The 17,170-nt window shown below is 40.7% G+C and overlaps 1 protein-coding gene across 1 annotated transcript in view; it reads left to right on the plus strand.

Moving 5' to 3' along the window:
* Positions 1-3,086: 3,086 nt before the first annotated feature.
* The window catches only part of LOC117297563 (phosphoinositide 3-kinase regulatory subunit 4-like), a 28,458-nt gene continuing 14,374 nt past the window's right edge, over positions 3,087-17,170 (plus strand). The window contains exons 1-15 of the mRNA XM_033780661.1: positions 3,087-3,260; positions 4,435-4,609; positions 5,749-5,884; positions 6,136-6,285; positions 6,728-6,829; positions 7,488-7,681; positions 9,182-9,308; positions 9,847-10,019; positions 11,404-11,536; positions 12,253-12,348; positions 13,082-13,176; positions 13,584-13,623; positions 14,199-14,366; positions 15,343-15,417; positions 16,530-16,649. Coding sequence (XP_033636552.1) covers positions 4,473-4,609; positions 5,749-5,884; positions 6,136-6,285; positions 6,728-6,829; positions 7,488-7,681; positions 9,182-9,308; positions 9,847-10,019; positions 11,404-11,536; positions 12,253-12,348; positions 13,082-13,176; positions 13,584-13,623; positions 14,199-14,366; positions 15,343-15,417; positions 16,530-16,649 — 1,746 coding nt within the window. The 5' untranslated portion in view covers positions 3,087-3,260; positions 4,435-4,472. The remainder of the gene's footprint in view (positions 3,261-4,434; positions 4,610-5,748; positions 5,885-6,135; positions 6,286-6,727; positions 6,830-7,487; positions 7,682-9,181; positions 9,309-9,846; positions 10,020-11,403; positions 11,537-12,252; positions 12,349-13,081; positions 13,177-13,583; positions 13,624-14,198; positions 14,367-15,342; positions 15,418-16,529; positions 16,650-17,170) is intronic.

A 17,170-nucleotide genomic window follows, 5' to 3' on the forward strand; every position in this document is an offset into this window, starting at 1 on the left:
GCCCCTGTCTACAGCCGTAAAGGTTTCACACTCACGTGCTCACTATTTTGTCAGTATTTTTCCCTAAAACTTGGTTCATAGATCCACACTTGAAGATGCTGTCAACCCAAAAGTTTCTACTGCTGCTCACATTTTACAGATGTTCTGTTCCGTTCTGTATTTGGCCTAAGATTGCACCACAGAGCATCTAGAATGCAAAATTTTCCAGGGCCTTTAAGCGGGCCCGGACCTATGCCGTAAAGGTTTTACACTCGCGTGCTCACTCTTTGACAGTATTTCCCCCTAAAACTTGGTTCATAGATCCGTACTTGAAGATGCTGTCAGCCCAAAAGGTTCTACTGCTTCTCACATTTTTACAGACGTTCTGTTCCGTTCTGTTTGCCTCTTATTGGCCTAAGATTGCACCACAGAGCATCTAGAATGCAAAAATATTCTCCATGTCGTTAAGGTTTCGCACTCGTGAGCTCACTTTTTGACAGATTTTCCCCATAAACTTGGTTCATAGATCCGCACTTGAAGATGCTGTCAACCCAAAAGGTTCTACTGCTGCTCACAATTTACAGATGTTCTGTTCCGTTCCGTTTGCCTCTTATTGGCCTAAGATTGCACCACAGAGCATCTACAATGCAAAAAATATTCTGGGCCCTTAAGCGGGCCCGGACCCATGTCGTAAAGGTTTCGCACTCGTGAGCTCACTCTTTGACAGATTTTCCCCATAAACTTGGTTCATAGATCCACACTTGAAGATGCTGTCAACCCAAAAGGTTCTACTGCTGCTCACATGTTACAGCTGTTCTGTTCCGTTCTGAATGCCTCTTATTGGCCTTAAGCATCTAGAATGCACAAAGCATCTAGAATGCAAAATTTTCCCGGGCCCCTAAGCGGGCCCGGACCCATGCCATAAAGGTTTCGCACTCGTGAGCTCACTCTCCGACAGGTTTACCCCCTAAAACTTGGTGCATAGGTCCGCACTTGAAGATGCTGTCAACCCAAAAGGTTCTATACTGCTGCTCACATTTTACAGATGTTCTGTTCCATTCTGATAGATTTGCACCATAAAACTTGTGTCTTAGGTCTGGTGATGTTAGGAATGAAACGCCGTCTGAGCATTAGAATGCAGAAGCACTATGGATATAACGAAGCTATAATTGAGTTGCTTTTTAGGTACAATAACCATGATAGCAAGAATAGGTGCATCATAGCTTGGAAAAGGCACTAAATTCCAACATCTGAGAAGGGGAAACATCACCCCTCATATTCACTAGATTGCAACAGAGAGCACCTACGGGCTAAAAACAATTCCAGGGCCCTAAAGCGGGCCCCGGACCCCACGCCGTAAATGTTATGTCCCCCCCCCCAACACTTCAAGACGGATTGACGCCCCTGATTGGGCCACTACAGTATGTCACTATTGGCCCCGAATTGGCCTGTTAACCGGCCAGTTATGGCCCACTTCTAGCAGAAGGTTGGCCCCAATCCTCTTTGCACATTGGCATGTAATCGGCCCAGTACAGTTTTAAGCACACAGTATGTACAGGCCCATCAATAACGCTCGTGCCGACGCTGGCGCTTCTAAATCTCTATTGGGCCATTATAGCATGCCACTATTTGGCCCAGAATTGGCCAGCTACTGGCCAGACAAGGCCCACAGGTTGGCCAACATACTTTTTGCACAGTTACAGTACATAACTCACACAGTACAGGCCCAATAACGTTCATGATGATGCTGGCACTTCTGTATTAGGCCAACACATGTCTCTAGTTACTGGCCAGATTGTTCAGTGTGTAATTAAAAGATAAATTAATTAAATCGACAACTAATAATGCACAACTAAACACGAGTAGATAAACAAACAATTCAAACATCCTACAGCCAGAAAGGTTTATCATTTTTGCCATGGTGTGCATGCAGCTACAAAACCAGCTTTGCCCAAAAAAGGTTTTCTATATCATTTTTTCCAAAATGGTGTGCAGCTAGCTACAAACCAGTATTGGCCGGCTCAATTGATATTTTCTACCATTAATTTGCCAGAAGAATACGCCCTCCTAATATTCATGCATGACGTCATAATTCTTACCAAAAATGAGACTATAGCTAGGCGCACGTCCGCCCACCACTTGCAGTGGCTGCGCCGTAAACCAATGGCCTCGTTTTGGGTTAGATTTGTGACGTACTCATGCTAAGAGAGGCGCATGGTGTGCCGCTACAAAACAAGTATCGACACAGAAAAGGTTTTCTGTACACCATTATTTGACAAAATGGTGTGCAGCAACAAAACCAGTATTGGCCCATTAGAGGTTTTCTACATGTTTGCCTAAAATGGTGTGCTGTTAAAAAAAAAAGTAGTAGGGGGCCTATCCCAGAAAAGATGTTCTATACCACTCGCCAAATAATGGTGTGCATGCTACACAAAACCAGTATTGGCAAGATTCGCCCACAAAAGGTTTTCTATGCCATATTGCCAAAAATGGTGTGCTTGTCCAAGTATGGTTTTCTAACATAATTGCCCAACAAAATGGTGCGTCACTACAAAACCAGTATTGGCCCAGTGTAGAATTTCTACCACTTTTTCCCAAAAATGTTGGGCCGCTACAAAACCAGTATTTTGCCAACCTATAGATTGTTTACCATTTTTGCCGAATAATGGTGCACACGTACCTCTACCAAACCAGGGGTGGATTTCACAAAGAGTTAAGACTAGTCTTATCTCGAGTGAGGACGATCATCTCAACTCATCTCAACTAGCCTTATTTAGGAACTAGTCACAGTTCTTTGTGAAATCGACCCTAGGTATCTTGCGTTTCCGAAAGTAATTTCATTTGATACAATTTGGAGGCGTGCAGTGACGTAAGCGTCCAATACATGTTTCTAGGTGACGTTTGGCTGCCGTACTTTCCCCATGTACACACAGGTGATTGACATGCTCGAGGCAACCGTCTCTGTCGCGCGAGCCTCGAAGTGTGACGTCAGCAGATGTTCTGGCTAAAGTTGCAACTTAAAATAATCTTGCCGGATGAGGGCGCTATGAGGTCAAAATCCAAACGGGTGCCTTTCTCATATAACAACGCACAACCAACGATACATTTAGGGAAACCAGACTTCTATATACTTGTGCATAACATTAGGATTTTTTCACGGTGTTGTTGTGAAGTTACCGCAATCTAGCGGTCACGAAATGGTAGATTCTCTTTTTGAAGCTGACTGGGAGCTCAATCACTAATTATGTCACCTTGGACTTAATGAAGGCACGATCAGCACTGTGAGTACATAAGCATGACAAGATTACGTCTGAAAGTAAAATTATGGAAAACTTGCTCTTGTTTGTTGTGTTGTGGACTGTGTCACTCAGTCTTGTGTGTTCAATCATGTTCCTCCTCCCTTTTTATTTTAAAAACTTAAGTTGTATTAAAATTTTGTAGATAGTAAAATTAATCAATCATAAATATATACACGTCTATACATTATGTTGCAGAAATCACAGTAATATTATGCAATGATGTGGAAGAAGCTAGAAGGACCGTGTCCTATTTTTTGACATAAGTGATAAAATAGTTACGTAGTTACAGTTACGCTGTCCTGTGTGTTGTAGTACCCCCATGGATGGTTGTTTATGGTTAGCATGCCATGGTTATCCCAAGAAGTAACATTCTTCTTCATCTTCTTTCTTCCGTGTAACTGTAAGTACAGACTCAATTACATGAGTAAAAGCAAACTGCACACACATGAGGATGCTGTACTCCTTTTTCTAAATTTTGACAGTGCATCTATACTATAGTCAACACATTATCTATCTAGCAGTTGTGACGCGCGTCCTTTTACAGCCAGACACTTATCTGTTGTTCCTGATTTGGCTGGCAGCATATTGTGCCAAAACACCTTGTATTGTAAACCATTTATGGTGCTATTTTAAATGAAATAGGTCTTGTATTGGTAATACACCCGTACTTCAAATTATACTGAGCACTTTACACTTTCAGTACAGAAAGAAAAGAAAAAAAATCACAGATTTACAAATAATTTACAGGGTTTACAGAAGGTAATAGTGAAAGACTTCTCTTGAAATATTATTCCATGAAATGCTTTACTTTTCGAGAAAACATTAAAACATTTATCAATTCTAGTTCTCGAGAATTACGGATTTATTTTAAACACATGTCATGACACGGCAAAACGTGCGGAAAAAAGGGTGGGTTTTCCCTGTTATTTTCTCCCAACTCCGATGACCGATTGAGCCTAAGTTTTCACAGGTTTGTTATTTTTTATATCAGTTGTGATACACGAAGTGTGGGCCTTTGGACAATACTGTTTACCGAAAGTGTCCAATGGCTTTAAAGCGCTATTATTTGAACCCTGTAGGCCTGTTATCATTATTAATTAATTATTATCATTCTTCTTGTTAAAAATATTAACCCCTCTTAATTTTCTATTTCTAGACTTCATACTAGGTCGCTCAGCAAGACAGAGTAGCATTATGGGTAATCAGTTGACAGGAATAGCACCATCGCAAATCTTTCCAGTAGAGCATTATTTGACAGACGTCACTGACTACGAGTTTGATGCAAGCCTCGGAAGCACACGATTCTTCAAAGTTGCACGGGCAAAGTATAAGTAAGTCTTTAAAATAATGTTTCCACGCCCCCAAGGCACTGGACACCTTACAGTACTTGTCATAGACCAGCCGTCGATTTCACCAAACTCTTCCTAACTTAGGATTAATCTTAGGACTTAGGACGGGTTCAGTATCCAAATACGTAGGACGCATTGAACCCATCCTAAGTTAGGACCGGTTACTCGTCATAATTGGAGTTAAGATTAATCCTAGCATCTTGTGAAAACGGCTGCAGTTCTCACTTGGTGTATCCCAACATAGGCCTATGCCTTTGAAAATAACAAATCTGTGTATCAAAGTTGCAAGAGAATAATGTAAAGAAAAAGACCATGGCGCTTGCCCATCACAATACTAATAGGCCACAAAATGGTACATGGATGCTGAGGTCATGCGCATATACAGGACGTTCTACTAAAACACAGGACCTATGACTTTATGTAACATCCAAAGGCCAAAGCAATTATGGTGAATTATCTCTGCTGATCAGAATCCTCACAGCTTGAGTTCAGTGCTCATAAACCACTCGGCCTTGATACGACCGTGAGGGGGCCTTGATAGCCTTGCTCAAGGCAGTCGCATTATTCGCTCCAAAAAGACGCCGCTGTAAACCCACCCGTATACCCTGTGCGTGGTGCGTGCGATCACACCGCATGACCCACCCGTATACACACTGTCACATCGTACAACTACTGTGCACACAAGTCATCCGCACTCGTACCACTAACCGCATGCGGATAGTGTACGGGGGCATCGTGTCGTGTGGTGTCGTGCGATGTTACGCACAGTGAATACGGGTGGGTTTTTATACAGCGGCGGTCTTTTTTCGGAGTGAATAATTCGACTGCCTTGAGCAAGGCTAGGGCCTTGAGGGGTTATCGGAATGTAGGGTTGTCTGAATAAATGGCAGGCCTGATATTTCACGGAGGAAACGAAAGCGATTACCTCCGTGCCCCATGGTCATTGCCTTGGTGCCCATGAAATAGACCAGTAGAATTTTACAATGTCCTCATAGGGTGCCCTTTACCAAGGAGAAGATGCCTCGGTGCCCTTGCCCTTTCAAAAGTGAAGCACACAGGCCAGCGTCAACCTTTGCAACAGCTAATTCCCTCCTTTTTAAAATGTGTTTTTCCGTTCTTAGAGAGGGTCTCGCCGTGGTTAAAGTGTTTGCGATCCATGATCCCTCTCTTCCTCTGATGTACTACAAAGACCAGCTGGAGAAGATCAAGAAGAATCTCAGCAATTCCTCTAACTGTTTACCATTCCTGAGAAGCACAGTAAGGCTAGTATAAGACCCACTACATGTATAATTAATAATAACAATAGCATGCATTTATATAATAGCACTTTATACAAGATTTTTAAGCGCTGAAACATAATATAAATTATTTTTATGGCTTGGTACTGTCAACAGCCAAATTGCTGTGCACAGTTCAGCAATCATGAAATCTTGGGTTTTTCTCCCACATCCAAAACTGAAATTTTTGGTCTTATGGAAGTCATGGTAAAACTTTTTTTTTCTTTCCAGCTGTCCAACAAGGCCGCTCTGCTGTTCCGTCAGTATGTGCGCAATAATCTTTACGATCGCATCAGCACGCGTCCGTTCCTCAACACTATCGAGAAAAAGTGGATTGCTTTCCAGCTTCTTTGTGCCATAAACCAAGCCCATCGAGTCAAGGTACAGCCGTCGATTTCACCAAACTCTTCTTAACTTAGGAGTATTCTTAGGACTTTAGGCTGAGTTAAAGACACTGGACAGTATTGGTAATTGTCCAAGACTAGTCTTCTCACTTGGTGTATCTCAATATATGCATAAAATAAACATGATAAACCTGTGAAAATTTGAGCTCAATCGGTCATCCAAGTTGCGAGATAATAATGAAAGAAAAAATACCCTTGTCACACGAAGTTGTGTGCTTTCAGATGCTTGATTTCAGGACCTCAAATTCTAAATCTGAGGTCTCCAAAATAAAATTCGTGGAAAATTACTTCTTTCTCAAAAACTACGTTACTTCAGAGAGAGCCGTTTCTCACAATGTTTTATACTATCAACCAAGAAAGGTTTTGTGCTAATCATTATTTTGAGTAATTATCTTTAAAGAAATTGTTTACTGTTTTAGGTATGTCATGGAGACATCAAAAGCGAGAACGTTATGATAACGGGCTGGAACTGGGTTCTCCTGACGGACTTTGCAAGCTTCAAACCCACCTTCTTGCCAGCCGTGAGTTTCTTTCTTTCCCACTTCATTTTCCTTTCCAGACACATTTTCATTGACAACAAAACCAAACCCAGAAAAGAATATCTTTATAAGGAACTACTCAAAAATTGTGAACAGTTCCTATCTGAATCTTAATTGTTAACCTTGGCCCCATTTCTTAATTCAGCTAGAGCTGAATTGCGAAGGACGCGGCTACAACGTGTTCGAGAAGCAGGCATACAAGGGCGCATTCAGCTGCCAGCCACATCAACCCATTATGACCACGGATCACAGCCAAGATCGAAAGTGTTTGATTTTTTCCTGAGGGAGGAAACGAACCGGGTCACCTTGGTGAGAGGCGAGCGCTTTACACACAAGCCAACCGTGCCACCAAAATGTACAGTCTTCAACCCATGGCAACCAAAGCGCTCAAGTGGCTTTTTCATACAAAGATATCAACCTCTACTCTCCCAGGTACCCATTTATACTCCTGGGTGAAGAGAAGCAATTATAGTGAAGTATCTTGCACAAGTGTCACGACCAGGACCCGAACCCACACTACGATGGCTCAACCACCTAAATTTGATGCTCTAAAGTTAAACCATTCGACCATGCACCCTACTGTATCAGATGTTGTTCATCCAAAATGTTGACATGCCCCCGAATTTCTTATATTACACAGGACAATCCGGCAGAGTTCTCGTTCTTCTATGACACATCAAGAAGACGTACCTGTTATATTGCCCCTGAGCGCTTTGTAGAGGGCAACATGTTCCAAGCGGAGAGTGCTACTTCTGAGGGCTCAGAAAATCTTCTTGATATAGGTGTGATCAAGAAGGGAGAACTTACACCGCAAATGGATATTTTTTCAGTAGGGTGAGTAAGAGAAAATTTGTTTTGTGTTAACACCATGTGTGTATCTAGTTGCCAGGTAGATCTGTCCTTTAGAGAACTGTCTTGCCATATATTCAACTAGATTGTCGGAATTTGGGAGTCTTCTCAATTAGTCTTGTAAAGAACTGTCCTGCTTTTTAACTACTACCTGAGCGGAAGATACATAAAAGAAATAAAGAAAGTATAGTGTTTCTGTCGACAAGAAATTTCAGATATTGCTACAGAGAGAGAAAGAATTCCTCATCCAATTTAGATTTGAGTTTGGTTTTAATTTGAGTTTTTTTATATTTTGTTATTATTATTATTTTCTAATTCCATTATGCAACAAAAAACATACAAATACAAAAAATCACAGAAAAAGCAACCAACAGAATTAAACACAAAAGGGCAGTAAACAAGAAAACCACAGACAGAAGGCAAACAAGAATGGACAACAAAAAGACCAAGGACTAGACAGTACCAACTAGACATCTACACACCAGATAAACAATATGAACCGGGCAGAAAATTATAATTAAAACATATTAACCCATTTTATGTTATTTGATGGTTGCAGTGGCCCTGATTCCCTTGTAAGATTTGATTTAAAACAGTGGTTGCTTTCCTGCCTCTCACCTCTGGGCCATTATTTTGGGTGCGTTCAGACACGGTACTAAAGTTGGTTTAACTCATGGTTCAACTCGATCGAGTTCAACTCAGTGTGTCTGAACGGATCTAAAGTTAGTCTCCCCTCCCTGGACGCTTTATCTTTTGTGGGTTGAACTCAATTCGGACTAACTTTATATCCGTTCAGACACACTGAGTTGAACTCGATCGAGTTGAACCATGAGTTAGTCCGAATTGAGTTCAACCCACAAAAGATAAACCGTCCAAGGAGGGGGTTTATCTTTAGACCGCTTCGGGTTTATCTTTTAACACTGTGTGTGGACATAATAAAAAAGACCACATCCGGTTTAACTCACAACAGGCGACCCATTGACCTCCGTAATCATTACGTAAATACACGGTGACCAATGAACAGGACAATAAACAGGATGTTAGAGTAACGGGTCGCGTTTTCTTTGACCTCTTAAAACCAAAGATAAACCGGATCGGGTTTAACCCAGTGCTGTCTGAACGCAAAGGGGTTTTATTTTTACGATCACCCCCTGCTGCTCCTAGAAGTTAAACCGGTTCAGGTTTAACTTAGTTCGCTGTCTGAACATACCCTTTGAAGTCTAGATTTGAAGCCTTGTTCATGGATTGGGGTTTTCTCCCTGTTGGGGTTTCCGCCCACTTCTAAAACTGACGATTTGATCTTGGCTTTTTTTGCTCATTCAGGTATCAACACTATGTGTGCTGCTGGGTGTGTAATAAATAAATAATAAATAAATAATAAATAAATAAAACACAGTGCTATAGGCTCCCTTAGTCTATTTACCAGAAATATATAATAATAATAGAAAGTTTTCTGATGTCATTGATTTGATATTTGATCAACAGGTGCGTGATAGCCGAGCTCTTTACTGAAGGTCACGCGCCCTTTGACCTTTCTCAGTTGCTTGCCTACTGCAGTGGGACATACACCCCCGAGAAGGTCTTGGAAAAGATAGAGGATCCTAGCATTAAGGTCAGGTTCATTCAGTTCTTGAAGATGATACACTTTATAAACTTGACCATCCCAAACCTTTCAACCCCCCTCCCCCAACCCCTCTAAAAAAAAATCTAAATCCTCCAAAACCCTTGTGAAAGGTCAAGGGCTGCAGGTTTAAATAGCAACTGCTTATCATTCACTTGACCAGTAGGTTAACATAACGTAACATTTACAATTTATAGTGCGCTTATTCTATCAAGATCATATCATACATAAAAGCAATAAGATGGGAAAAGGTGAGTAACAGATTTCCTGTCATTGGCTCAGCTACACTGAAGGCTGTATGACCTAGAACTTTGTTTGCTCAGGGAACATTCAATGTTATTAGGTGTTCCCCACTTATACAGCTAGCTAAGAAATTCTGTGCTTGCCTTACATGAAAATTGCAAGTGGGGAATTGGTCGATAAGCAGAGCCATGAAATCGAGCGCAGTTGAAAACAGGCAGACATGGTTGGCTGTCTTCCTAAGAGACTTCCCCACCAACGGAGTTTACTCTTATCCTCATTTTGACAGGCCCTAGTGGAGCACATGCTTCAGAAAGATCCTGCTAAGCGGTGCTCTGCAGAGGAGTACCTCGTCCAGTGGAAGGTGACGGCCTTCCCTGAGGTATTCTACAACTATCTTAAGGTCTTCATGGGAGATTTCGCCAGCATCCCTATCCTACCAGCAGATGAAAAGATCGCAAGGTGAGGAGACCTCTAACCCAATTTCAAAGGGGAGCAAATACTGCTTGTTGGCAGTAGTTACTATTGCGGTTTTTGCTAAAGTTTTAGCTACTTTTTACGACACTGTGGTTGCTAGTGTTTGGGCCTACTGCTTGATCTGTTGGGTTGGAAATGTACGTGGGATTGCAATGGATCGCATAAATAGAATGATAAAACCAGCAGGAAGGATTCTTGGGGAGTCGCGGCCGCTTGTTGACACAGCATATGGGGATCTGCTGGCTGGCAAGCTAAATATGCTACTGAATGATGCTAACCATCCGCTTCATGATGCGCTTGCCAGCCAGTTGATCCCTAGGTCTGGTCGTATGCGAGTGCCATATTCTGTGACAAACCGCTACCCATCCTCCTTTATCCCTCGTGCAATAACACACCACAATCTCAATTTTAAACGTTTAAGGCTCCGGTAGTTTTCTTCTCAATTTTAAAAGTTTATTATAAATTTATCGCCCAGTCTCCGGTATTTTTCTTATCGCTTTTTATTTTTTTTTCTCTTGTAATTGTATATAGCTGTTGTCTGTTTTGTAATGTTTTTAATGTGTCAATGTTTTTACTGTATGCGAGCATTTGAATGACCCTTTTTGGGATCTAATAAAGATTATTGTATTGTATTGTATTGTATATTTCTTGTAATGCTACCAGGGATGCCTCATTAGGGAACTTAATCACTGTAGCTCTCAAGCCTGAGGAGACAAGAGTGCTCGTTACATGAACCAGAAACATGGGGGTGAACGCCTACTCTTCCACAATATGAGTTGTGGGTTGTTTTATGTGCATTGCCAATCCCTGACAAGGGACCTAGGGTAGAAGACAAAGCAGTACTGGTAAAGTTACTTGCTCATCCATGGACAGAAGCGCCATGACCGTGACTCGACCGCACTCTGCTCATCAAAAACACTAGATTCGGAGTCCGATGCTCTTAACCGCTCAGCCACAACACCATGAAAATTGGCAAAACACCAGATACAAGAAATGTACTTTACAAGATAACACAGTAAAAATCTGATTTATTGCTGCTTCTTACTGGTGTTCCTGAGCGCTTAAACCTAAAAGAGCTTTTTTGAGAGATTTGAATGAGTCAGTAGCTTGATAGATGTGATGAGGGAGTTTGTTCCATAATGATGATGTGGCTACAGTGAAAGCACGCATGCCATAGCAGGTTTGTACATTAGCAAGTTGAAATTGAGGGAAAACATGACTATTAACCTATTTCTGCTAAGCAGATTTGTCTTTACTTAGCGCACTTGTGTACATAGCACAGCTGCTCTTTCAAATCCAGTTGGGTTTTGTCACGGATGAAACGAACAGCTTTGTAAGTAAGGCCCGCTTTTGAATTTTTTCGCCTTAGATTGAAAAGGGATATGGAGACAATTATTGCGACACTATGTCCAGTCGATGAAGATGGAGATCAATGCAAAGACACTAACAATGGACTTGTTATCGTCTTATCTCTTGTAACATCATGTCTACGCACTCTCAAGGTAAGACCCTGAATCTTCATCAGCAAAGTCAGATGCACAATTGTTACATTTATGCAGGGTTGAAAAAAATTACATTTTGAGAAAAGTAACTACAGAGATGAGCAGATTTTCCCTAACAATTTAACAAAGTGTAAAAAGAGATTGAGACAGGGCGTTTTATGTTCACATCCATACATACATGTACAGTAGCATGCCTTGGGGCCAAAAGTACCTATTCTTAGCTGGCGAGATGTGGGTGTACTTGGAGGTACAAATTTAAGTTTAAAGCCATTGGACACTTTCTGAACAGAACAAAAATTAAATGTTCACAGATTTACAAATAACTTACAGGGTTTACAGAAGGTAATGGTGAAAGACTTCCCCTGAAATTTTATTCCATGAAATGTTTTACTTTTTGAGAAAACATTGAAACAATTACACATTCTCGATATCAAGAATAACGGATTTATTTTAAACACATGTCATGACACGGTGAAACGTGCGGAAACAAGGGTGGGGTTTTCCCGTTAAGTTTCTCCGGACTCCGATGACCGATTGAGCCTAAACTTTCACAGGTTTGTTATTTTATGTATAAGTTGTGATACACGAAGTGTGGGCCTTTGGACAATTCTTTTTGCCGATGTTGTGCGATTGCTTTAAGTGTAAGAACATTCTAGTGTCACCAAAACCGGAGGAAGTATTTTTAAAGACTTGGAAATGATATTTTGTTTTTGTAGTTTTGCATCAACAAGTTATCAGGCCTGGAGATCTTACTGATGATTGCGCATCATATCCCAGATGATCTTATCCTGGACAGAATTATTCCATATATGGTAAGCATCCAGGGTCTCTCTCAGGTATTGTTGTAATCAATTTTGCATGGGAGAGTATCAACTACAATGACAATTTACACCATTTAACTGTGAAGTTAGAGACGTATAATTTTGCCCACTTACATCTAACTTTTGGAAAATGAGTACATCACAAAATTGATTTTGTCATTTCCATTCCTCTTAATAAAGGCACTGGACACTACAGTATTAGTAATTACTCAAAATAATTGTTAGCATAAAAATTTGTTTAAGATCAATGGAGAGCTGTTGATAGTATAAAACATTGTGAGAAACGGCTCCCTCTGAAGTAACAGAGTTTCGAGAAAGCAGTAATTTTCCACTAAAATATTTGAATTTGATTTTGAGACCTCAGAATTAGATTTTGAGGTCCAGAAGTCAAGCATCTGAAATCACACAACTTCGTGTGACAAAGGGTGTTTTTTCTTCCATTATTATCTTGCAACTTTGACGACCAATTGAGTTAAAATTTTCACAGGTTTCTTATTTTATGCATATGTTGAGATACACCAAGTGAGAAGACTGGTCTTTGACAATTACCAATAGTGTCCAGTTTCTTTAAAGGAAGTCATTTTTACATAAGGGATAAACAACAATATTTGAGTTGATTGTCTCACTGTGTTTGACTAAAGTGAGGTAAACTTTGAATTGATCACTTCCAGCAAATTTTGCTCAAGTAACTCATCTTAAAGTCTCTTTTTTTTGCTTTTTCCAGCTTCACTTCATAACGGATCCATTTCCAAGGGTACGGGCAGAAGCAATACGCACCCTTAGCAAAACCCTTACCCTCGTCAATTCAGTGCCAAGGAGGTAAGCATGAATTAAGAAAAAAAGAGTTTTAGTAAACATGGACCTTTCCATTGTTGATAAACAAACCGCGCAGGTTTGCATGGATGGCCGATTGTTCGCAAAATTATCATCGTGTTAATATATTTTGTATCAAAATTCAACATTTTTGCAAACTTTCATTAAAAAACAATATACATCTCATGATGTTTTGCTTTGTTTCCTACAAATTCAACACTATTTTGGAATATTTTAGTAACATTGTGACAAACTGTGGCTATCTGTTTTTGCCTTGCGTTCATAGCTTCCGAAAGTTTTCAAACCTTGGTTGGCAAAAACTTGGGCTATGACATTGCAAGAGAAAGGTCTTGAATTCTCTAGCTGCCATGTTTGTTGATTCATTTTCCGTTGCATACCCATTTTTATTTCAGTGATGCAAACATATTCCCGGAGTACATTCTCCCAAATTTGGTGAGTTTACTTAAAGCACACATCTCTTGCTTCTTCAAATGTCAAATGGCTTAATTTATAGTCAATAGACCTTTGTCATACTGTCATGATCTTGGTCATGTTCCCTGTATACAGTAAGAGTAATGAATGATTACATTCATTGTATAAAACGGAACCATACTATTGTTCCTTCCAGCCTCAAAGAAGTATTGTCCCCTTTCCAACGCACACTTAGCCTACTCATTCTCGTGAAGCAGGCAGAGTTTATCCTGTCCAAAGCATAGAGAGCACTAAGCTCTTCTCAGAGCCACCCACTTCTTTCAAAAGAGTTCTATTTCAAGGTTGTACCCGCAAGTTTCTCACTATTAGTTATCACTTAGGTGTATTGGTCTGTAGTAAAAGCAGTTTTCAACAACAGCTTTCTAGTCTAGCGGTGCACAGGATTAACTATCTTCTAAATCTTCTCTTTTTAGCCTTCGAGGAAGACTTTGCAAGGTCATTACTTTATGCATTTATACCATAGGTTCTTTTGGTCGGTAAGCAGTTTGCAACAGATAATTCTATTTTCTCACTTTTTATATAACCGCAATCTGCAGTCTAACATTGCTCAGGATGAAATCGTGTTGGTGCGAGTTGCGTATGCTGAGAACATCGCGGTGTTGGCCGAGACGGCGCTGCGCTTTCTAGAGATGGTTCAGCTGGAACAGACAACAACTCAAGACGCGCAGGCAGACTCTGTGCAAGATTCTAAGCTCCAGTATCAGGTATTTAGAAAGTTTGGAATGGCACTGTAGGACAGCTAATAATAAGAATAATAATAATACAAAGTTCTTATAAAGCGCACATATCCTAGACTCTAGATCAAGGCGATGAACAGAAAGAGAATAAACAATAAACAAATTAATTAACAGTTCGGTCTTCAACAGTTTTTTGAATGTCATGATTGAGTCAGACTGGCGGATTTCTGGGGGGAGTTTGTTCCATACGTTGGGGCCGCTATAACCAAAGGCGCCCTAACCAACCAGTTTCTTACAGATGGTGGGAGTAAGTTTTGTTGCTGCGTCCAATTTACGGAGTCGGCTGTCGCGATGATAAATGGAGAGAAGATTGTTGAGGTAGACAGGTGCTGAGGAGTGAAGGCATTTCCAAAGAGTTTTATGGTGTCAGCTTAGGGGGTAGCGTAAGGTTAGCAAAGACTCCTCAGCTGTCAGATAAACAGGCAAATGTTCCTGTACCAGTTTCAACAGGGATTGAACTGGTCACTGTGGTCCAGTGATTAGACTACTGGACTTTCAATCACAAGGTTGTGGGTTCGAATTCTACTAAACTAACCGCTGAATGCACATTGACTTGAAGAAGTATTATCATCTAGTTACTGAAGCACACTTTCTTGATTTGGGCAATTCATAATTGTGGACGTTTAAGGTTATTTGATCGGCTGATGCCAGCTTGGGGTTTATATCCCCTTGTGGGAGTTTGCCAAGTTCCCTTGACGAGAAGATCATCCAAACAAACAAACAAACTACTCATACATTTTTAAGCAGCTGCTGTACACCATTCAGTCACAACTCTAAATGGAGATTAAAACCCACCATCTTTTGATGCCAGACAAGTCAAGTCAAAGTTGGAGACCAGGTTAAGTGGCAGTTGGTGACACAATTGAGACAATACAGTCCTAGCAAAATGATTAAGGGAAAAGTGATTTACCCTTTAGCGATGTCTTTTTATATGTAATTTCAGGCCAGCTATGATGACGAGCTTCAGAATCTACATGAAATGATTCAACAGAAGGTTGTCACCCTACTCAGTGATACAGTAAGTTTTGTAATAATAATAGTAATAATAGTAATAATAATAATATGCCAGGTCAAGATACTCTGGGACTTTAACATTCAGACTGATCATGTTATAGAACATAGACGTCCGGATGTTGTAGTCTTAGATAAGGCAAAGAATAAGGGTAGCTTCGAAGGAGATGGACAAGATCCAAAAATTCCCAAACCTGGCCAGGGAACTTCGTAAGGTTTGGCAGGTGAAAGTGAAAGTAGTACCTGTGGTGGTTGGAGCGCTTGGCACCATTCCGAAACCACTGGGGAAACATCTTGACGAAATAGGGACAAATGTGAGAATAGATCTTTTGCAGAAGGCGGCGCTGTTGGGAACAGCAAGGATCCTAAGAAAGACCCTCGAGATCTAAGGCTACGGGACGTAGCCCGACTCGAGGAGTTACCGACACAAATGAAAATATGATCTTTCTTTTGCATGCTGTGATAAGATGAAATAATAATAATAGTAATAATCATAGTGGCTTCTTATATAGCGCGAATATCGTCACTCAGTGAGGCTCAAGGCGCTTTAACATTCAGCATTTTCCTGCAAGGTATGTGGGACATAGTGGCTTCTTATATAGCGCGAATATCGTCACTCAGTGAGGCTCAAGGCGCTTTAACAGTCAGCATTTTCCTGCAAGGTATGTGGGACTACGTTTTGATTTATGAGACCCACACCTTTTTACATAGCACAATGTAATGGTTTACAAGGAGCTGTGACGCAATATGCTGCCAGTCTTAAACGATACTGTCTTTAATATGTTTACATGCGTGTTTTCAACAAATTCTCAAGTTCTTAAAGGATTTGGGTACTTTTTCAAAATGTCCACAGATTTATATTAGACTTGCAGGGTTTGAAGATAAATGATAGTAGAAAGCTTCCCTTCAAATATTACCGAGGTTCTGTAGTTTTTGAGATATGAGTAAAACAATTTTAGCATACATGTAACAACACATCCACACACACACCAAACTACTTGTGCGTCACACATTGGTTTGCATACGGCTTCAATGAGGATGGTACTTTCGACCTTTGAACCTTTGGGGGTGGACATCATTGAATTGAATTGAGTGGAATTGAATTTTTTTGTTTCAAAGGAGAATATAGTGAAGCAAACGTTACTTGAAAATGGCATCACAAGGCTGTGCGTGTTCTTTGGACGACAGAAAGCAAATGATATCCTACTCTCCCATATGATAACCTTCCTCAACGACAAGGTAAAGCACGGGGTGGGGTGGGGAGGGGTTGACTAATTACGCTGGGAAAGAAAAGAGGTATGGGACAACCAGGGCCCAATTACAGAGAGATTGTGACATGTTAGAGCTCAAACATGTCCCCCTCTTGATTGGGTTAAGCCTTCTACTTAAAGGAACACGTTGCCTTGGATCGGTCGAGTTGGTCTTTGAAAAGCGTTTGTAACCGTTTGTTATAAAATGCATATGATTAGAAAGATATTTTAAAAGTAGAATATGATGATCCACATAAGTATCACTCAAAATTGCCTGGTTTTTCTTTTACCTCGTCGACTAATACGGTCGGCCATTTATGGTTGACTCCCATAAATGGCCGACTGTGTTAGTTCGCAAAGTAAAAGGAAAACCACGCAATTTCGAGGCAAATTTGTGTGGCTCATTGTATTCTACTCTTCAAATATCTTTCTAACCGTATGCATTTTATAACAAACGGTTACAAATGTATTTCAAAGACCAACTCGACCGATCCAAGGCAACGTGTTCCT

Source organism: Asterias rubens, chromosome 12 (assembly GCF_902459465.1).
Source record: "Asterias rubens chromosome 12, eAstRub1.3, whole genome shotgun sequence".
Taxonomy (NCBI): Eukaryota; Metazoa; Echinodermata; class Asteroidea; order Forcipulatida; family Asteriidae; genus Asterias; species Asterias rubens.